The following is a 22,760-nucleotide window of genomic DNA, read 5'->3' as shown; positions in this document are numbered from 1 at the left end:
CCTCACTTGAAAATGTATCAGCCCTTTCAATTTACACTCCCCCAAAATAAATCCCACATCTTCTTCTGGTGGGATGCAAGAGAAATGGAAGTATAGCAGCACATTTGACAGAATAGGTCGCTGCAATGCTGCATGATGAAAAATATATGTATTTTCGTTTTAGAGAGAGTGCTTTGTGCTTTTTTCCAATGAAGCACATTTCATTTGGTGTGTATTGTTTTGTACTTCAATGTATTCTTTTCCTTCTTGAGTGCTCTGCAGTATTACTGATGCAGAGAGGCAGACTGGGCCATTCACCCTCATAGAGCTCAGCACAGCCTATTGAAGATGAGGGCCTAGCTTGGTACACACAGTAATAGTTTCTATAAATAAATGCTTAATCACACTTTGGAAAAAAAGATTTGAGATTGTGTACAGTGGCATCAAATGGCAGCCACAATCACGTCCTTTAAGCTTTTTGACTTTCGTTGACATCAGTTATATTTGGAATAATTTGCTCCTCCAGCTGTCGCAATTGTATGTTTTGAGAAATGTAATTACAAAGTTTATTAACTTGACAAACCTTTTGTAGAAATCGTTTTACAAAAGTTAACCTGTCTAATATTAATACATAAGAAACACCATTAGCTTTACTCACTAACGGGGGAGAGGCACTTATTAGCACTAAATTAATACTTAGAGTGCATTAGTGCTTTGTGTTTTTTTGCAAACTGAGTTTGGGTGGTATGATAACTTCATTACGGTATTTCATACATACGCATTTTCCGTGATTCTTGGAAAACAGAAAGTTCTGGTATGATGAAAACATGGACGCCTGCTAGCGATTAGATGCGGATAAGAAGGAGAACGTTAAATTGCAAAGCCGGCATCCATCCATATGGTGCGCCGAATTACAAGGCACACTGTCAATTTTTGAGAAAGTTAAAGGATAATACAGAAGTGTGCCTTATGGTAATAAAAATACCGTACACAACAAAATCTAGTAGCACACATTTTGGTAGCCTTTTTCTTTTATTGATTGTGAATTGTTACGTCTCCACGATGCAAGTTGGAGACACAGCTAGCGGTTTTCCATTCAGGATCAGTGCAATGCATCGGTGGCCATACTGGGGCAGGATTGTTCAGGCTTACTGCAGCCCCGCTTGGTTCACAGGGTGACGCTGAACAGAGCGCCAGCCGGACTCTGGGCCAGGTCCACCTCCCTCCCTCCCAAATCCATCCAGACAGAAAACCCCAAATCCAACACAGACACAGAACTCCATCTGAGGAGCAGAGCAACTTTTATTCTGACAGCTGCCACTTTGGAATGGATTACTAAGCCTATTGCCGCGCCTCAAAGGGGTGCTTGTCGGCTGTTGCTGTCCAAATGAAGGCATTTGTTCGCTTTTGTGTGTGTGGAGGGAATTCATTCTCTTGATCGCTCCAAGCTTCAGTTGATTCTTTTTTTTTTTTTTTTTTTCAGGGTTTCCAATCTGTCCAGTTTTTGTTATTTTGTAATTGTGCAACATAGTCCCCCACCCTCTTCCACTACTGTCACCCTCTTAATTCTACTGTCCCCCTTCATTGTTTAAAAGAAATATTTACCTAATACTAATCAAAAGTTAATTAGTATTTTAGACATATTTTGACAGTAAAAATACAACTATTTTGCTCATTGTCGCTGTTGTGATTTGTGGGAGTTTCTCTTCAACAAACTGGCCAGTGTCATTTTCTGTTTCATAGCGTGGAAGATGGAATATCAGAGGCGAGCTTGAAAAGAAATTATGGCTGGTAGGAGTTATTTGAAACCCGATTGGAATAGTGGACGCTAGCAAGGCTGATGCTGGCAAGGCTGACGCCAGCAAGGCTGATGCTAGCAAGCCAGACGCTAGCAAGGCCGATGCTAGCAAGGCAGAACGCTTTACTTATCCACAACAATCTTATTTTGTACACTTTGGACGTGTGCTGATGTCTAAAGACTTTGCAGCTGCAGAGCAAATCATCTTTGCATTGTTAATTTGCCATTGAAATGAACAATTATATTATTAACACTGGTTAACCTATTTTTATATTTGAATGGCTGTATGGTTAATAAAGTTTTATGCCGGCTTACGGGTTGTATACGGATAATTAATACCAAATACAAGCAAAGTGGAGGTTGAGCGAGCAGCGTCACGGAGAGGATTGTTTTCTGTGCAATGCCATTATGTTGCTGCACCCCTGCCCCATATGTCTCTGCGGCCCACTGGTTTGAGAGGCATAGTGTATTTTGGTGCATGGGGCTCGAGTCCAGCAGGTGTTTGGCCTGTTTAAATAGAAGGAACCCTTCCCCCGCTTTCACCCACGCACCCATCCCAGAGACAGCGTGTGGACTGGAGCAGGAAGCTTTGTGTCTGCTTTTATTCTCGTGCTCACAAAGTATGGGCGGCTGAAAGAGCGATATCAAAGGATGTGGGACGACCCCCCCCCCCCCCAACCCAATGTCCCCCGCCCCTTTTTGTCCCTACAGGACAACACTGGGAGGAGGATTAGTCACAGACCCTCCCATCCATGGCTTTATTCAGCTTACAGCAGGCGGTCAAGGCGCTTTCACCTCCACTTTAGGAGTTGTGATGGGGCTGGTATTGCCTTTTTCTTGGAGTATCATAAGGGTCCCCGAGATATGACGTCCCCCTTGTGCATGCATGAGTAGCCGTGTATTTGTGAGACATAAGGCACACGTGCCGGACAGTCTTCTTTCTTTGTCCGCTGTCTGTCTGCTTTTCAGGTGTTGGGTGTCGGAAGAGGAGTCGGTTTACTCCCAAGTGTTTGTTTTGGACCGAGTGCTGTCAAGCAAATGTCAAACAGTTGCGCAGCTCCATGTTGGGACACTCAAACATAACAAAAGCCCACCTTTTGCTTTGGGGCGCCTAACGTTCACTTTGTGTGTGTATGTGTGTAAACACACTTTTGACTCGGATGAGTGGTGTATGATCGCATCACCAATTTTCATTCCAGTAAAGGATGAGGTACTCGTGTGTGCTGTAAATGTCAAAGGAAATATTCCTGGAATGTCTCAAAGGGTTTTTAAACTAGCCACTTGAAATTCCACCTTTCCGTTGATAACTGGAACGGCACTCGGTTGAATGCAGACCTGCGGCAAGGGCAAACAAGTATTTATAAAAAAAATAAAAATGTGGAGTGCCCCGTGTGTATTGAATGTGGAGGATACTTCCGTTTCAGTTTACTGTCGAAAGAAGTAGATTGCTATGTGAAGTTGACCTGCACAGTCGAGTTCCTTTTTGGGATTTTTTTTTCTATATTTAGTAAACCTTTTTATCAGAACGTTATTAATTGAATCCAGAATGATCTTGATTCCGCTATAATAAAATTAAACATCTATGTATGCATGAGTACAAACCTAATGTATTCCAGAAGGGATAAAATAATGAAATGACATTTTTATGGTCTTACTCTGAAATTTATACTTTGCCTTTAACCTTCAACGCGAGTCCCTAATGGCACATTGGTCTGCTTTTACAGCATTTGGTGCCTTGTTAAAGGGCGATGCTGATCTTGTAAGATGCTCAGCGTACAGTCTGGGTGACTCACTTCTGTTCTCCTTTTCTTACTCACACGGTCCCGGTCTTACTCATTACCCGATCTAGTTGCTAAGATCAAGAGTGTTACTTATATCTTAAATGTCAGCGGTGATGCAGCTTTATTTGCCCAGACAACTCTTTCTGCCAAGTGGGACATTCGATTGCTCGTACTACACCCAAAGTTTGAAATCATGAAGAATTGAAGTCGATAAGCTCTTGCCTTTTAAGGAAATAGACTTTTTGGGTAACTCCATTCGAAGTACTTAGCACGTAATTGTGGCGTATGTGCAATTGCAGACATTTGTCACACGTCGCTGCCTTTTGAGTACCCTTAAAAGTAAATCGATGCAAACGATCAACGAGTAAAATTGCCAATGTATTAAGGAATGGTAAAATACTGTTATTGGCTGTGCGTCGCTTTTTTTACGCGCTGAAATTGATTGTATCATTAAATGCACGCTAGTGAATTGCACACTCACTTCTATGGTTCAACATTTATTGCATAATTCATTTGAACCGCTTAAAATGAAATGGAGTCGGGCCGGGCATATGAATTCATCAATCTGTTAAGAGTTCTGGTGGTAAATCGATCTTTTGCTGAATCTCGTCTTGAAGCAATTGGGGTAAATTGAGGGGTTCTGGGCCACAGCCAATCAGAGCAGCGTTTGGAGTTGGTTGTCAAAAGGACAGAACATCAGCCATGGGAAGTTCAGGTAGATCCAAGCCCCCTCCACCCCTCCCCTACCTGTTCTTATGTGAAACAATGCTTAGTAAAAGCCCCTTGAAAAGGAAAAATTGAGAACGTTGGTGAAATAATCTTGGTCACTGGAAATTTTGATGATTAAAAAAAAAAATCTGACTGTGGAAAGCCCCAGTTGCACCCACAGTTCAAAATTGTTTAATGTCTTAGTGACTGATTGAGAATAATTGTCAATTTCTGTCTATGTGAAGCCCTTTGAGACTGCTTGTGATTTAGGGCTATACAAATAAACTTGACTTGACTTGACTTGACTAAAAATATGTGACTGGGGCTTTTGTGGTTGAATTTAAATGATTTTATAGTGGACCAGCCTGCACAGTTACATTCTAACCAATCTGGATAGATTAATAGTGTCATTATTATTTTCTCTAGATTGCTCACAGTCCAGGAATGCAAGTCTCATCTGCACGACGGAAGTCAAAATGATACAAAGATGGGCTCGACAAAACTAATTCACATTCACCTTGTGGCTTTTGGGGATAGTCCCTCTCGCTTCTTTGTGCAGCAACTCCGATCATGCTGATCTTCCTTTTAGTCTTTTTAGATCAGCTCAAGTACTGCACTCAACCGGTCGCTCCATTAGGTACAGCTGTGATACGAGAGCTGCATCAGTTTTGATGTTTGCATTAAAAGGGTTTGATTAAGTAGATAAACTGTCACATTAGTTTGTAATTTATTTGCCTTTATTTTTGCATTAGCCTAACGAATCAGATATGATTTCACGCCATTAAGATTCATTTATTGCTTGTTTGTTAAACGACATGGGCAAGAAACCCTTGAAAAAAGAATCACATATTAAATCCCCTGATTAGATGACTTTTCAGAATCCTTCAGCCCTAATTGAGGACTTCCCGTTTTGTAGGAACAAGCGGAGGAACATTTTGGTGTTCACACTAACATCCTGGCTGCTACAAATCAAGCAACATATGGAGCGTACCTCACACTCCAGTGTTTGTTTACATCTTGCAGTTACCTCCCTGAGCATGCCCCTGCTGTTGAGCTCATCACACGGCCCGTGGGCGTAAAGGGACGGCGTGGGGGCCTTGTTGTGCGTGGGAGGCCTGTTTAGACTTGGGATTGGCAGGCGTGCGCGAGCACGTCGCGGCCGCTGACCTCTCCCGTTCTCCCGGGAGACTCCTTCGCCTCCCTGTTGTCGTTAATAACCGAGATGATGTTTCCGTGTTTCATCTTCCCTTCGCCTTTCCTCACTACCGCTCCCCTCCCCCGCACGCCGTTTGCTTGTTTACATCCACCTTAGTAGTGAAAACGCTGCCTGACAGATTGACGCGGGGAGCCTGCCGTGCGTTTCCACGAGGCGTCGTGCCGTTCGTTCGCCCTTGCGCAGCTGCTTCCCGGCATGTGATGTCATCACGGTCTACTCGCAGCGAGTCCGAGTCGTCCGTTGGCACCCCGCCCCCCCTTTTCCTCAACGGCCGCAACAACGCCCACAGAGTGGGGGCCGCATGCTCACAGCCGAGACTGGAATGACAGAGAGGAGAGAGGAAGAAGAGGGGATGCTTAGCAACGGAGCATTTACGGCGAAAAGATGCTCAGGGACACATCATCCCCTTAAATATCCAAAATGGTTGCGTTTCACAAATGTGATTTCTTACTCACTCGCCCAGGATGCTTTTTTTTTACGTTTAGCCGGCAGTCATTTACATGGGCAAGATCGCACACATCGCAGCTGCTTTTGCAAAGTGGGCCAACGCGACCTCAAGTGCATCCCTGCACGGTAACCGCTATAAATAAACATGATAAAAAGACATCCTCCCCTCAACTCTTAAGCGCACGCGGACTCTCAGCTGAAGAAGTAAAGGCGCACAGTAGGTGTCAAAGGTCGTCTTTCAGCGCTACTGTACTGTAAACTTGAAAAGAAGAGCGCCGATGTGTTCCTTTTTCTTTTTTCCCATTCATTTTAAAATTTGTACACTGATTTTAGTGGTCAGAAAAGACTAAAATGTTTTAAGAATCCATTCCACACATTAAAATTGATTCTTGTGCTCTCCAACAATTATAGATGATCAATAATCACCACACTATGATGCATTTCCAACCACAACAATCATATTAAATAAAAAGAATACAAATGCTTTATTATCAAATTTGTGGTCAGTCATTAAAACATTGCTGTTTTTCTTTTCAAGAAGTTACCAACATCCTGTTTGCTTCACTTGCATATTAAGGAAGTGAGCTTTTCACAATCATTCAATCGGCTCCTATTCAGTCATGTCTTTGACACTTGAGTCATAATTGAGATGTTCGATTGTGCCCGAATGACTTCTGACTTATGAGCCAGCTCCTAAACATGAGACTCGCCTCCCCTCGGGGGAGCCCGCAAGCATCTTAGTCACTGAGTGCAATCTCGATTCATTTGATCCTTTGTACTTTGCACACTCGCATCGTGTTAATCAATCAATGGAAATATTGTTTGCTCTTTAAAATGTGACTTTGACCACAATTTCCTGAAATGATGTGATCACGGCGCTAATTCAACCGTTATGACCGTTGTTGAACGGTTAACCGATTGCTGCTTTAATCAAGAGTGACTCAAGTGTTGCGGAGCTGACAAATATGTACACAGATGCAAGCCGACTATTTGCACATAATAGTCATAAAATATTTAACTGCCTTTCTTCTGTTTATTTCTTTTCAGGAAGAAGTGTTTGGAGGATTTGGAACATGCACTGAGCAAAAAAGAATACCAAGTCCATCAACAACCACTTCAGGTTCTGAAGCCAGTTATTATTATTATTTTTTGTTACCTCTGCCAAGAAGGTTTTCATTGGCTTTTTTTTTTTTGGGTGCGGAACATGCTGTGTACACCATTTGATGTATCAATATAGCTTTTGGCCAGACGGTTAGATTATCTTGGAGGGTTATTCCCGTGAAAAAAAAAAAGTGACATCGTAAAAAAAATGGTAAAAGCCTCCATTGTTTACAAGGGGCTCGTAACTTCAGCGTCTTGCCTGTTTTGGGTTGTGTAATAGATTTGGAACCAGTTAACATTTTGTCTCGTCTGATATATTCGACCTTGTTGCAATTTTGTATGATTTAGTTATTAACTCTTGGAAGCCTATGAATATTCTCATTCGTTCTCATTTACATGCATAATTTACTATTTATTTTGTGGTGGTTGGCCTCATAATTTGGTGAAGAATTCTTTGGTTCTTCTTGAAGCGCATAAAATACAAAGCAGTGGATGGATAATAAAGACTAACGTTTTACTCTTTACATTGATTTCTCAGAAGATCCACCCATACAAGAGAAGAAGCCAAGAGGACGTCCACCGCGCACCCTCACTGGCCAAAAAGCTGCTGCGGATCGCCTTTCCCCTCCTTCCTTTCTCTCCCCCACACAGGCCAAACCTGAAGGTCCTGAAAGACCAGCCGAGAAGGCGAAAAGACTGCCCGGAAGGCCACCTGGCTCCGGGGAAAAGCGAAGAGGCCGTCCGCCGTCATCGGGTTCCAGAAAAGCTTGGAGTACTGCCAGCCATGCGGCAGTGGAGGACAATAGACAAGCCGGGTCTGAGTCCAGCTTGGACAACGGGGAGGACAGAGACCGAAAAGGTGCAAAGAGAGCACCGGTGGGCTCTGCTCAGCCGCACCATGCCAATCTACCCCAAGGTGGGCGGGGTGAATCCAAAGTTCCTAACTTGAAGAGAGCATCTTCACTGACGTCTTTCAAGTCCCGGCTGAAGACGTTGCCCGGCGTGCCTCGCCGTAGACGTGGACGCCCACCCTCAGCGGAGCGTCTCAAATCCGCCGCGGCTCAGCTGTCCACCTCCATGGAATGTGGAGAAGGAAAACATAACGCCTTAAAGGGAGGGGAGCGAGGCGCAGAACCACAGCAGCCCATGCCAACTCATGTGAACGCTGGGGAAGACCAGGACTCTTCCAATCGTCCATCCTCGCCATCTCCCTCCATGCCGGACCAGGCGGTAGGACTCAGAAAAAGCCCTCGACACAGGAAACCCGTCAGGATTGTCCCGCCGTCCAAGCGCACTGATGCCACCATTGCTAAACAGCTTCTGCAGCGAGCTAAGAAAGGAGCGCAGAAACGAATGGAGAAGGAAGCTGTGGCCGGTGGGACGGGCGCCTTGGAGGCGGGGATTCGGAAGACGCAGCTGAAGAACATCAGGCAGTTCATCATGCCTGTGGTCAGCACCGTCTCCCTCCGAATCATCAAAACCCCAAAGCGCTTTATTGAAGACGAAGGTAACTTCTTGTCACCTCCACCCCACATGAAGATTGCACGGTTGGATGCCCCCAGTTCATCGGTGTCCGCATCCACCCAACCCACCTCCGCCATCTCTTCCTCGCCCTCGCCGGCGGTGGCCTCCACTACAGCCACCGCCACCAGCACGGGTCCGACCGCACCCATCGACTGCCTCCCTCCTCCTCCACCTCCAGCTCCCGCCCCCGCCGTCCCATCAGCAACCGACAGTCTGCTAAATAGCAATACCGACAACGCGGCCAACGGGCGATTCAGCAGTAGCGCCGCTTCTTGCGGATCGAGCGCCGTGTCACAACATTCGTCGCAGCTTTCCTCCGCGGAGTCTTCCAGATCCAGCAGCCCCACTTTGGACGACTCCTCGTGCGACTCGCAGGCTTCCGAGGCCACGCAAGCATTGTCGGAGGCCGAGGAGCACTCCCTGTCCTCGCAGGTAGAAAGGGAGCCCAACTTGCTCCACAGCTCGCAGCCTCCCTCACCTCCCTCGGAGCCGGAGCGCGTTTTACCCAAGAGGAGCCGCCGTGGCCGGAGAGGGCAGGGGGCGGGTCGAGGGACTCAAGGCCAGACTACAAGGGAGACGCTAGCAGCCAGCGGCAAAAAGCCCATCATCAGCCCGCCCACTGGTGTGCTGATGTCATCCTCTGCGCTTCTAAACTCGCAACAAGTTTCATCCACGGCCTCCTCTTCTTCTCCTCCACCTCCTCCTCTCCTCACACCACCGCAGCCTCCCCAGTCATCTTCTTCTAGCACAGCTGCTATCAGTGAGCATCACTCACAGTCACCCTGGTTGCCACATCCCACCCCGCCGTTCATGTCTGGCTCATCAGTGCTATCCAACATGTCGGACAAAAGGAGCCGCTCCATCCTGAGAGAGCCCACCTTCCGCTGGACGTCCCTGTCCCACCCCGAGTACCGGTACTTCTCCTCAGCCAAGTACGCCAAGGAGGGACTCATTCGGAAACCCATTTTTGACAACTTCCGTCCTCCCCCTCTCACCGCTCAGGACGTCGGCCTGCTGCCTCAAGGTGTCAGCGGAGGAGGAGGGGCCGCTCCGGTTTCCTTCCCCGCGCAAGGCGGCGGCTCAGGAACGGGGACCCGCCTGTTCGCCCCTCACCACCCTCACAGCCACCACCAGCATCCCTCCTCCTCCCGCTTTGACGCACCTCACCCAAAGCGTAGCCCGCTGCTGCGTGCCCCGCGTTTTACGGCCAGCGAAGCCCACTATAGGATCTTCGAGTCGGTGACGCTGCACTCGTCCTCCGGCAGGAGCCCGGGTTCGCCTTCCCCCCACCACAAGTCGTCAAGCTCACGGCGCAGGCGGCGACTCATGTCGGGGATAATACGTGGCCAAACGCGGTCTCCTTCCCACTCCATGACCAGGCGCAGCAGTCAAATCGGGGATCGCCGGATGTCTACGGGGAGAGGATCCTCCGAGTTGTCTGACTCCGGCGGTAACCCCAGCCCCTTGCCGGGGGGCTCTGCCACTCCACTAGCTACTAGTGCCTTAACTCCTGCTCCTTTTGGCAATTTCTCCGTTTCCATGGGTCTGACCTCACACGGGATAACTGACAGCAGGAGAGGGCAAGTTGGAAACCCGCCGGCGCCTTTATCAACCACTTCATCGGCATCCTCGCCGCTTTTCCCCCTCTTTCCTTCCGCTGAGCAGGACTCTGGACGAGGAGCTGGGAAAGGAGCTAAAGAGAAAAGCATGCCAGCTCCCCAGGAGCCTGCTCCAAAGGACAGGGATGGTGAGAAACACAGGGAGAAGGAAAGTAAGAAGGAAGGGAGGAAGGACTTGGAGAAAAGGAGTAAGGTTACCACTCCAGATGGCTCCCCTATTGTGCCCGCCAGCCTCTTTATAGATGGGCGGGACTCCGAAGACACTCTTTTATCTCTTGCTCCAAAAAAGGCTCCGGGGAGACGAAAATCAATGTCAGCTGATGCGGTGACAGACACTCCATCCTCTGAGGTGCGTGGCGGTTTCCACGCCCCTGCTCCCAATTCCATCGCTAAGGAACGTTTGCCTAAGAAGGGGCGATCTGGCGAGAAGGGCGCCGATGTGGAGGATGGGGAAGAGGAGGAAGAGAGACAAAGTCCTCCCAGCCAGCAGGCGCTGAGCCTTCCAGGGCAGCCGAGCAAGCAACATCTCCCGGTCTCCTCGCTTGGATCCGTGTTGGAACAAGCGGAGAAACAACCTGCGGCCGACAAACGGGTTGTCGGGCTTCTTAGAAAGGCCAAGGCGCAGCTCTTTGAGATAAAGAAGAGCAAGCTGAAGCCTGCGGACCAAACCAAGGTCCAGGTCAGTTTAAAAAACAAAACAAAAAAACACACACTCAAAAATATCTAAGTTTCCCCATGCAGTTTATTTTGAAATGTATAAATACAAATCTGTATTTGTACTTAAAGTGAAACCTGATGATTGGAAAGTCCCACAGAGGGTGTTGCTCGAGGGGAATTCTGTTAGCTTCATACATTATGCACGAAGAAGCCCAGCGTTTGCTTTTTGAAAGCAATCCTTTGAACAGACCTCGCCTCTGTTCTTCCCCAGCTAATCTGTTGATTAGTTGGGCGTAGGCCGTCATCACTCTCATACACGCGTCGGGCCATCTTAGAAAGTTGACCTTGAGATTGTCCGAGTGTAACTATTCTTTCTGTTTTGTCGTCGGGAACAGGGTCAAGAGAGCGACTCTTCCGAGACCTCGGTACACAGTCCACGCATCAAGCATGTGTGCCGTCGTGCAGCTGTGGCGCTCGGTCGAAATCGTGCAGTGTTCCCTGATGACATGCCCACACTTAGTGCCTTGCCCTGGGAGGAGAGGGAGAAGATCCTGTCTTCCATGGGGAATGATGGTGAGGAAAAATTGAGGATGTGACTACTTCTTGGATGAGTGCCGTGTCAATTAGTTGCCATTAAAAGATGTCTTTTTTTCCCGTCTTCAGATAAGTCATCAGTAGCAGGCTCGGAGGAGGCCGAGCCTCAGTCCCCACCCATAAAGCCGCGGGAGACACGGCAAAGGGCTGTCCAAGAAGCTCCTCCCAAAAAAGGTCGGCGCTCGCGACGCTGCGGCCAGTGTTCAGGTTGCCAAGTTCCTGAAGATTGTGGCATCTGTACCAACTGCCTTGACAAGCCCAAGTTTGGGGGACGGAACATCAAAAAGCAGTGTTGCAAGTAAGTCGTAGATCATCAAGAATCTCCCTATATGACAATTCATCAAATAATCCTTTGTGTCAGAAATTAAAAGAGTCCCTTTCTCCCTCCCCCTCGTCTACAGGATGAGGAAGTGTCAGAACTTGCAGTGGATGCCCTCAAAGCTGTTTCTTCAGAAGCAGGGCAAAGGTAAAAAGGACAAGAAGAGGAACCGGTTAGCTGAGAAGAAGGAGGGTCTCAATCCCGTTAAAGGACAGAACTCGGAGTCTGGCACCAAGCCCGCTGCTGCGCCGTCAAAGGAGGAACCGCCCCACAAAAAGAGCGAAATTCTTCCTCCCCCCAACCCAGGCGAGGAGAAGTCAAAACAAGAGTCACCACCACAACTATCCTCCCCAGCTCCGTCATCTTCTCCTTCCCCGGATGAATCCCCGCAAACCACCAGCACATTCACAGGGCAGGCCCAATCTCCGGAATCCAAGTCCGTCTCCAGCAGCATCCCGAGCAAGAAGGGCCTCAAAGCGCAGCAGCCGGCGTCGTCATCCTCATCCTCGTCACCTTCCTCGTCCAGCTCCTCATCCTCTTCGTCCTCCTCATCTTCCTCCTCGTCCTCGGCTCAGAATTCCCCCGCCCCTTCCCCGGCCATGTCGTCTCATCCTCAACCGTCCCAACAGCTGCAGGGGCCGCCGAGCGGTCAGGCACCGGCAAGGAAAGACGCCTCACCCAAGATTCCATTCAGCGAGCCCAAGAAGAAGACTCAGCAACAATCGCCGCAACAGCAGAGCTCAGCAACAGCAGGGTCAGATACAAGTAAGAGACCGGCGACACCATTCTTTTTTTTGGGGGGTGATTTTTGTAACGGCAGCCTGTTTTCTACCAAAATGGCTCCGTTAAAAAAAACCACAGTAGCAATATGGAGGCTCTGTTAGCCAACCAAAGTTAGCATATATGTTTATTACGTTACAAAGTTGATAATGACGTTTGAGGATGAGTGTGTAATCTAGATTATAAATTTGTTACCTTGTGTTACTTCGATTTGTAAAATTAAATTTGAAATGTCTGACAAATTTTCTCCCATGTTTTTCCTTTGCCTTAGTTGACCTAAAGCAGCTGAAGAAGCCATCTTCTCGCTCTGTTCTTCCATTTCCTAAACAGAAACCAAAAGACAAGGTAGGAAACTTGGACCTTTCCCACCCGTTTTTAGCGGTTGATCAACCTAAATGTTTGTCATATATAATTAGAAGCTTAGTAGCCGTTAAGTGGGATTAGCCACGGAGGGGGGCAAAATTTCCACAGATTTAAAAACCGGCTGAAGTCACTACATTCTGCTAAATTCTTACTAATGCTAATTTGGGGATGACCACAAAATGTAAATATACGCACTTCTTGGCATGCAAGACATTTAGTTTTTGGATCAATGTTTTTAATTATGAAGGCTGTTTAATGAAGATTTGTTATTAAATTGCTGTTCTCATTCCTACCCTGATGCAAATCATCCACTGTGCTCTTTACCTTTCTCCCCCTCCTTTTTTTAAATTTTGTTTTTTTTATGATGCACCCGAGAAGACGCTGACCACGAAATCCCCCGGCAGCTGTACTTTAAACTGGCTGGGCACTCCCTCGACTAGGGGCCAAGCAAAGTCCACGGCGCCCTGCGACGGAGTGCATCGAATCAGAGTTGATTTCAAGAGGGACCACGATGTAGAGAAGGTGTGGGAGGCGGGTGGCCTCAGCCAGCTCACCTCTGTGCCTGTCACGCCCAGGGTGCTTTGCTTCTTATGTGCAAGCAGTGGAAATGTCGAGGTGAAGAAATTGATATTTGAAATGCTTGATAGATATGAAGCGCTGTTGGAATTTCCTACAGGCTTCCTGTCGTAAAAACGTTTTGATTTTCCCGTCAAGTCGGTGGTGGGAGTCTACCATAATATTGTTGCTGCGTTAAAAACTAAATGTGTTGTTTCTTGTCTGTGTCTCTAGTTTGTTTTCTGCCAGGTTTGCTGCGAACCCTTCCATCTCTTTTGCCTGGGGGAATCTGAACGGCCTCTCCAGGAGCAGTTTGAAAACTGGTGTTGTCGCCGATGTCGCTTCTGTCAGGCCTGCGGGCGCCAGCACCAGGAAACTAAAGTAAGACATTAAGTACAGTACGGATGATTTTTTTTTTCTTTTTATCTCGCCAGACAAAGAAGAAGCTCTTCTCATAAAACTCTTCCTGGCGTTGCACCCAGACTGCCATTTATCAGTTTTATGGATTTTTATTTCATTCAAATCCTGTGCAATGCTGCACATGGCGTTAGCCACACATGGTATTCATTACAATTTAGTTTGCACATAATGTACATCTATGCATGTGTGATTTACAAAAGGAAGTCAAAAACACTTGTTGCATTGTTTTGGCTTGTTCGTCCAAGTTGATAAGCAACACGGATATGATTAGTCTACTCATTGGAGCTCTGCTTGGTAAATCGATTTTTTTTTACACTCGGAGTTGTTTGGAACAAATATCCGCCGAAAGGGCGTTAAGTTATTTATTACTTTGATTGGCTTCCATTTCTGGCTCCTCGACACGAGCAGAGCGTGTGGCTCGAAAGCTCCCAGCGAGGCCACTGGCGTGTCTAACCGCCTCCGATAAATCAACTCCTGAAAATGGGAGCTACATGCTCATAAAAAAATCTGGCCTGATACACTTGTGAACATGTGCTCGACATCTCTCGGAGCAGTTTCCATTAGTGTTTGCATTGTGAATCTCGGATGTTATCAGTGTATAGTTGATATTTGCATGATCTGTTTTTTCTTCTGGCCTTATAGCAACAGCTGCTGGAGTGTGCTAAGTGCCATAACAGCTATCACCCGGAGTGCCTGAGCCCCAGCCACCCTGCAAGACCCACCAAAAAGAAGAAAGTCTGGGTATGATGATGCCGTTCCACACTTCCTACACACTTTGTCTCACCTTCTCCCAAGCTTTTGTTCACACGTGATGATGTTTCCAGCTTTGACACGATAGTGTCAAATCCTCATCGACTTTCTTCCTTCTCCCAGACAGCAACTATGAAAACGTGACGTGTTAGCCACAGTGTCACTTTTAACACCTTGAATGTTTTTTGGCACAACTGCATGCTAGGTTGAGCAATGTAGTGGTCCTCAACTTAACTTGTTCATGCCTGTTTGTTTGTTTCCAGATTTGCACCAAGTGTGTCTGCTGTAAGCGTTGTGGAACCACCAAGCCCGGCAAGTCCTGGGATGCCCAGTGGTCACATGACTTTTCCATGTGTCACGACTGTGCCAAACTCTTTGCTAAAGGTAAGCAGCCAGCACACAATAGCCAAAGTGGTGCTGATAGGATTTGATAAGCCTTTATTAAACCAGAGGTTAAAGGTCAAATGCTCAAACGTCATGGAGGTTTTGTTTTTTTGTGGGGGAAAAAAAAATCAGACATTTGATTACAAATAATCAGACTTTTTATTCCTCGTCATAGGGAACCCTTGCCCACTTTGCAATAAGTGCTACAATGATGAGGACCACGAGAGCAAAACGATGCAGTGCGCACGCTGCAATTGTTGGGTTCATGCCAAGTGTGAGAGCCTGACAGGTGTGTACCGGCCTCAGAAAGGCCAAAAAAAACCCGTTTCTTGCAGATTAACACGCATGTCACCTGTCAGCGCTCGGTTATCATATTGATGAGCCGTGGAAAGATGATGAGGCCAATAATACGCAAGATACTGACCCGTCATTTTTCCCCCGGTCTGCCTCAGATGAAATGTACGAGCTGCTGTCAAAGCTCCCGGAGAGCGTTGCCTATGCGTGTACCAAATGTACAGACCGCCAGCCGGCTGAGTGGCGGACGGCGCTGGAAGGGGAGCTCCAGGGCCGCATTCGCCACATCCTCACTGCACTGCTCAACTCACGCACCTCAACTCACCTATTCCGCTACAGACAGGTTAGAAAGGTTAATCATAGAGACAATTTTGATTTTGTGTCCCTCTTTATATTTTTTCCACTCTCGCAACAACGCTTCCTCTTTGGTGTAGGCGGTGAAACCTCCAGAGCTGAACCCCGAGACTGAAGAGAGCCTTCCGTCTCGTCGCTCCCCTGAAGGCCCAGACCCTCCAGTCCTGACTGAAGCCTCGACTGCAACTTCCGGTGATTCCCCTGCAGACCTGGAGTCTGTGGAGAAGAAAATGGATAAGGGCCGTTACAAGTCTGTGGTATGTACCTTTCTTTTTTGGTAATAGTTTCAAGCTGCTATTATGACGATTCAGTCATTTTTCATCTTTTGAAAGTAGCAGACAGGTGCTAGGAAATATAATGGAAAGGATATTATCCAGTCGTGAGTTTAAAATAGACAATAGAACAATCATTCACAATCATATATTCTTTATCATCTGTGAAAAGCTATACTATTTTCCTGCAAGTTACTCAGCAGTTGTGTATTTGAGTATGCATGTATTCTACTGCCTCCTGGTGGCCAAGGTGTACAGTAGCCTCTTTTTTTTTTTTTGTTTCGTTAAATAGTGTGGTCACAGAATAAATTAAACTCCTAAATCAAGTCACCACTAAGGCTGTGTCCATTCTTCCTTTCAGCTGGCATTCAGTGACGACATTGCGCGAATCATTCAGACTGCAATCAACAGTGACATTGGTCAGCCTGAGAGCCGGAAGGCCAACAGCATGGTCAAGTCTTACTTCATCCGGGTAAGCACTGCTGCGTCACAATTCTTCGAACAAGACCTTACTACAATATTGTAAAACGTATGCGTAATCACGACAAGCTGTGATATTCCTTCCTTTATATTCCACGGATAAAGCCAAATACTAGGTCAAGGAATTATCAGAGTTGATTGTTCTCTTACAGCAAATGGACCGAAACTTTCCCTGGTTCAAGGCGAAAGATTCCCGCTTCTGGGAAAGGCCAAATGTCTGCGCCAAGTGAGTATCAGCTACAAGTTGCGGTGCTTCTGTATCATAAGCATTTTTCTTTGCTTGTTTAGACTGTCAGACGATGTTAATTAATATCTGATGGCTTTCAAACTGTTTCCTTGGAACGGCTGCTGCGTCTTGTGTTTTCCAGTTTCACTGTGGGAATCAAGGTTTTAATAGTCATGTAATGTGAGCACAGCCTTTAAACTCTTCTCTGAAGCGGAGGTCTGTAATTACCCAAGAGAAAGAGATGCTATACCGTCGTGTGTGGCGGCGAGAAGCTGCTAGAAAGCGCCAAGCTAATATTTATAGAACGTGTTGGTTTGAGTGCGCCAACCTCCTTTTTGAGATATGGAGTGGATACAAAGGCTGAGAGGAAAGATGAGAGTTTCAGCCACTTCAGCCTTCAAGTCAAACTGAATCGACTAAACGAATGGCGTAGGACAAACGGGTGGATCTCGGTGGACTACCGCTGCCAAGGTTGAATTAAAAAAAAAAAAAAAGGAATCGTGAAAAGCTTACTACAGCTAGCAGCTGGAATTTATTTGGGGTTACTTGGTGGCACATGTGTGCTGACTCCTATTTAACAAGAATTTTGAATTGGTGCGGTTAGTTCTGAGTCTTGAAAGGGCAACATCTCTGTCATCAAAGGGTGTGTGCACTTGTGCAACCACAGTGTCTCGGTTATTTTAACTTCCCTCTGGAAATGATCAAAACACATTTATAGTGTGTTCTGCAGGTCAAAGGTGAAAAAAAGTTTTGAAATGATTTTTCTCAGTCTTTTTTTTTTTTTATATATATATATATATATATATATATATATATATATATATATATCTAAAAGCCTTCCATTTGTGTGGAATAAATGAATGTTCTATACATTGCGGCACTTGTAGTTGACGTTAATGGGAGTGGTTTGATCGACAGGCAAGTTGTTAAACGCATATCCTGCCCTCCTGCCAAGTGAGATTTAGTCAAGCTAATGAATGGCATGATTGGCCTCTGAATTTATGTTGAAGTCCTTTATTGACTACAGTGGAAAAAAAAACCTACAAGAGCGGATCAATAAAATAACCCAACCAGTCCGAGTTTTTTTTTTTTTTTTTAAATAATAAATGGACCAGATTATAGGCAGTTTAAACTCGACTATCGATGGAATAGAGCAGCACCCGAAGACGACTCTCCCTCTCTGAGAATTCCTAATGAAACGGTTGTATTGAATTAATGATGCTCCTTGTAGAGACGATGGATTTCTGCGATGAATATTCATGCCACGTGTAACCATGCAATGCCAGCGAGCCCTGGAGTTGTGCTTGACACACACACACACACACACACTCATTGACACATTCTCGCTTAATCACCAGCGCTCAGAACTCTCCTCGGAGCTATCAGCTTTCCCAGACCATTTATTATTTATTATATGCTTTGCAGACTTTATTGGAAGACGAACTGTAACGGCATCACGTGGCACTTTCAGACTCATATTTGTGGTCTTCTTGTGGTTGACTTTGTCAAGTTGTATACGGGGGGGGAAACAAAATGATCCATCACGTGGATCCAGTAGCCGTCTTTACCGCCTTGACTTTTAGATGTAATCCAGACCGGTGTCACTGCTCTCGTTTTACTCGGGGAAACTTTCTATTGCTCCGTGAGGAAATCCAAGAGCTGATAATATACTGTGTTCATTTGAAAGCTATTGAGTAATAAGTGTATTATTGTACTTGTAGTGGTATATTAAAGCATTTTGTTTTCTCAAGAAGGAAACCAAATTTTGTGTGTGCTGCTGCTGTTGTTGTCCTCAGCAGTGGTCTCCTTCCCAATGCTGTCTTGCCCCCATCCCTGGACCACAACTACGCCCAGTGGCAGGAGAGACTGGAGCTGTCCCGCTCTGAGCACCCCCACCTCATCAAAAACATCATTCCAGCCCCCTGTCCCAAGTTCCCTGCTGAACCAGATTCTCGAGCAACACCTCCACCCCGCCCTCCAGCTCTACCTCCACCACCTCCACTTATACCCGGTAACAAGAGCTTCTCACAGAAACTAAACATGGGTTTCATGAGTCAAATATAAACTGACACTAGAGGTGTTTCTGGGATTTGGGGGAAAAGAAAATTCAATACTTGGTCATGACTTTGATGCAATTTTCCAGATTGTGAAGACTGCCCAGAGTTTCCTCCTCCACCAGGTGTTAGCGACAACAGAAAATGTGCACTGTGTCTAAAATACGGAGACGAGAACACAAACGTGAGTCCGCTTCATCCACGTTGGGAATATCCATAATGCTAAAACCGCTTCGCATGTGACATGTCCAGGAGGGTGGCAGGTTGCTGTACATCGGACAGAACGAGTGGACACACGTCAACTGCGCACTGTGGTCAGCGGAGGTCTTTGAGGACGATGACGGCTCCCTTAAAAATGTACACATGGCTGTTCTCAGGGGGAAACAGCTGGTAAGTAAATCACATGGTAGATGATCAAGATCTGATCCAGCTCTGGCATGAAATAAATATTCCCCCCCCCCTCATGTTGTTCTTCACAGCACTGTGAGATGTGTCAAAAGCCAGGCGCCACAGTGGGTTGCTGCTTCACCTCCTGCAACAGCAACTTTCACTTCATGTGTGCCCGCCGGGGCCATTGTGTCTTTCTGGAGGACAACAAAGTCTATTGTTCCAAGCACAAGGATCTTATTAAGGGAGAAGTAAGAAATGATTGAGATAATTACGTACAACGTAATGAACGGCTTTCAATGAGGACTTGTGACGCATTTTGAAATTGTTCCTCTCCCGCAGGTGGTGTCTGGCTTTGAGGTGACGCGCAGGGTTCTGGTCGATCTGGAGGGAATCAGTGTAAAGAGGAAATGGTTGGCAGGACTGGAGCCTGAAAATGTTCACATGATGATAGGTAGTGTAAAGCGATCCTGTCAGTACATTATTGCGTCATGACTGATTGCAACTTTTTCCAATTTCTCTAGGCTCCATGACCATTGACTGTTTGGGCATATTGACTGAACTCTCAGACTGCGAACGCAAACTTTTTCCCATTGGATACCAGTAAGTGTGGCTTAAAAAAAAAAAAAAAAGTAATACGGAGTGACTTGACGTCATCTGGCTTTTTCTAGATGTTCCCGGGTGTACTGGAGTACTTTAGATGCACGAAAGCGCTGCGTGTACACTTGTAGGATCCTGGTTTGTCACCCTCCTGTGGGAGAGTCCGAGTTTAAAAACATGGTGGCCCCTGAGGAGAACATCACCATAGCACATAGTTCTCCTCGTCCTCCTGTACAAGGTACTCCAAACACCCTCAGCTTTAATTGACCAGTTTTAGAGGCATGATGTTGATCTCCCCCTTTTTTTCTGAAGACTTTCCTGATCCATTTGAGTCTCCGAGGCGTGCAGAGACCCTGTCTCCTGCCAAGACCCCCAAGCTTCGAGTCTACAGCAGAAACCGCCAACCCAGCTACCCACCTGTCACCCAGCCTTCTCCAGGTAGAAAATTGTATTTACTGGACACTCCATTAGGTACAGCAGTACGTAATAATAGAGATATTTAGACATTATAGTATTATGCCAAATATGTTATTGGAGCATTGTTGTAGTTGTCATCACTTTTTAAAAAAAAATATATATATATATAATTATTTTTTTTTGTAGGAGGTTCCTCTCAACCCCAGACTCAAATCAGTGAATCCTCACCAGACCCGGTCATACGGAACGTTGACTCCCGACGCCACAGCTCTCCTTCTCACGCTGCTCCTCCCCACCAACTGCATAAAGACCGAGTAGTAAAATCACTGACTCACATTTTGCCACGGCCTCTTACCTCACCCCCTCCACTTATCTCCTCACCTGCCCAAGACCCTGAAAAGGCTAAACGCGCCAGCAAGGACTCAAGCCAGAGGGAGAAGGAAAGGGCAAGACTTTTCATGACAGGCCAGAATAGACAGCAACCTTCCACGCATCAGGGAGCACGAAACACAGACAAGCTTAAGGGGTCGAGTCGAGGTCAATCCTCCAAGGATGCTGAGAGGAACAGATCATCAAGCGACCTCAGGCAAAAAGACTCTGACCCTGCTGAATCAATAGCCAAAGAGCAAGAAAAAAGGAAGAAAGAATTGGACACGGCAAGAATTCTCGGAAAAGACCCTTCGAGAGATTCAGAGAAGAGGCGACAAGTAAACAGAGAATCCGACAAAGGGAAACAGGCCAACAGAGAGTCAAACAACAGAGATGTCGAGAAGAGCAAATCAGCCTTTAGAGATTCCGGCTCAAAGGATATTGAAAAAGCAAGAGCTGTCAGCAGGGATTCGGCGTTGAGAGACTCTGAAAAGCAGAGACAATTTAGCACGGCAAAAGACAGACCATCCAGCAGAGACTCGGAAAAGGGTCGACCTCCCTCGAGGGATTCCAGTTATAGAAGCACAGAGAGAAACAAAGACTCAGGGAAAGAAAGTGACCCTGGCAACCAGTCCAAACACGGCGGAGGTGAAAGTAAGAACCCCAGGCTGGCACCTGGCGGCTCGGGCAAGTCTTCTCCTCCCGTGGGCACCGCCGTCCTCTCCAGCCATCAGCAGAGAGGCGCTAGCAGCAAGCAGGCTCACAAATACGGGAAACATGGAAGCAAAGAGCAGAATATTTCTTTGGCTCATCACAAGTCCGTTTCTCACGTCATCCAGTCCAAGGACAAACCCGGCTCGGAGAAGGACAGCACGGGAAGCTTAACGCCGTCTTCCCTTTTCAATGACACGGTTGTGGGAATATCGAACTCCCCAACTCTTGCGCGTAAATCAAATGATCATTCGTCAAGTCCAGCTGCCGGAGCGGCCATGAAAGCCGTTTGGTCATCGAGGACACCGGCGGACGGCGACCTCTGCAAACGAAGCTCCACGCACACGGCGGCCTCGGCCGCCAAAGACGAACACTCCAAAGTCAAGGCGGCAGGCAACCGAGAGTCGTCGAAAGACCGAGACAGAGTGAAACATCTCCAAAATAGTAAGAACAACAGCAAATCGCCGCTCTTGAACAACAACACCAAAGCCACGGGCAGCTCCAGCGCGCACGGCGCAAATCCCGACAGCAACAGTAAAGCTCAGCTGCTCGGAAGCGGCGCCAAATCCCACGGCAAGCTTCAGGGGGAGACGTCGGAGAAACCAGGAAGCGACAGGTCTTCTTCAAAGAGTCGAGAACATTTCAGCTGCAGCGTGGACAATAGCCAAGCCACCAAGACGTCCTTTCAGTCCCACGTCAAACCGACGATGAAGCAGTTAGTGTTGTCTTCGAGAGAGAGAGAGAAAAAGAAAGCTGTAAAGAAGCCCCTCGTGACGCCTCTCAAACCCGACATTAAGACGGACCCCAACGGCACCAACAACGTGGATGGCATTTCATCCGCTTGTCCCGCGACAACGACCTCCTCAATTTCTCCTGCTGGCCAGGCGACCCGTCAGCGTGACGGCCCCGCTCTCTTCTCCTCACCTTCCGCCAGCAGCACTGACAGCTCAGAAACCGATACCCAGACCCAAACAGAGGAGGAGGACTCGCAGAAAGACCACCCGCGCGCTGAGCTACGAGACCACCACGGCCTCCTCACTCGAGGAACGGAAGACGAGGCGGAAGGCCATGACGATTATCACGACAGGGGTACCGACGACACGCCTCACGAGGACGACAGCGACGGGTCGGGCTCGGCCAAGCGGCGCTACCCTCGTCGCAGTGCCCGCGCTCGCTCCAACATGTTCTTTGGACTTACACCTTTCTACGGGGTCCGCTCATACGGGGAAGAGGACCTTCCGTTCTACGGCAGCGCCGATGGATCCGGACCCGTGGTTAAAAGGCGGACCGGCCGCAGGAAGTCCGCCGAGGGACAAGTGGACGGGGCGGATGACATGAGCACGTCCTCTTCGTCAGGAGACAGCGGAGATGAAGATGACAGCGGAATGAACCAGCGATTCAAGGACCCGTGTTACTACAACTTCACACGGACAATAATCAACCCAGGTGAGGGGCTGCCTTCAATTGAAGGACTGGATCAGCGTCTGGGTCGCGGCTCCCAGCTCCAGCGCTTTCTAGAAGATGAAGAACAGCAGCAGAGGGCACAAGAAAAAACGGAAGAGGACATGCGCAACGCACTGTAAGTTCCTACAAGTTCTTTC

At 47.3% G+C, this 22,760-nt stretch overlaps 1 protein-coding gene across 1 annotated transcript in view; it reads left to right on the top strand.

Moving 5' to 3' along the window:
- kmt2a (lysine (K)-specific methyltransferase 2A) overlaps positions 1-22,760 on the top strand; it is a 38,141-nt gene that overhangs the window by 6,749 nt on the left and 8,632 nt on the right. The window contains exons 2-25 of the mRNA XM_061280103.1: positions 6,977-7,049; positions 7,569-10,852; positions 11,226-11,403; positions 11,494-11,722; positions 11,826-12,508; positions 12,795-12,868; positions 13,265-13,501; positions 13,676-13,822; positions 14,504-14,602; positions 14,875-14,995; positions 15,171-15,284; positions 15,448-15,632; positions 15,724-15,900; positions 16,277-16,387; positions 16,548-16,621; positions 18,421-18,632; positions 18,765-18,859; positions 18,928-19,065; positions 19,155-19,313; positions 19,405-19,516; positions 19,587-19,665; positions 19,734-19,900; positions 19,975-20,100; positions 20,266-22,738. Coding sequence (XP_061136087.1) covers positions 6,977-7,049; positions 7,569-10,852; positions 11,226-11,403; positions 11,494-11,722; positions 11,826-12,508; positions 12,795-12,868; positions 13,265-13,501; positions 13,676-13,822; positions 14,504-14,602; positions 14,875-14,995; positions 15,171-15,284; positions 15,448-15,632; positions 15,724-15,900; positions 16,277-16,387; positions 16,548-16,621; positions 18,421-18,632; positions 18,765-18,859; positions 18,928-19,065; positions 19,155-19,313; positions 19,405-19,516; positions 19,587-19,665; positions 19,734-19,900; positions 19,975-20,100; positions 20,266-22,738 — 9,347 coding nt within the window. The remainder of the gene's footprint in view (positions 1-6,976; positions 7,050-7,568; positions 10,853-11,225; positions 11,404-11,493; positions 11,723-11,825; positions 12,509-12,794; positions 12,869-13,264; positions 13,502-13,675; positions 13,823-14,503; positions 14,603-14,874; positions 14,996-15,170; positions 15,285-15,447; positions 15,633-15,723; positions 15,901-16,276; positions 16,388-16,547; positions 16,622-18,420; positions 18,633-18,764; positions 18,860-18,927; positions 19,066-19,154; positions 19,314-19,404; positions 19,517-19,586; positions 19,666-19,733; positions 19,901-19,974; positions 20,101-20,265; positions 22,739-22,760) is intronic.

This window comes from Syngnathus typhle, linkage group LG6, assembly GCF_033458585.1.
Source record: "Syngnathus typhle isolate RoL2023-S1 ecotype Sweden linkage group LG6, RoL_Styp_1.0, whole genome shotgun sequence".
Lineage (NCBI taxonomy): Eukaryota > Metazoa > Chordata > Actinopteri > Syngnathiformes > Syngnathidae > Syngnathus > Syngnathus typhle.
This window is presented reverse-complemented; position numbering and strand designations above follow the sequence as displayed.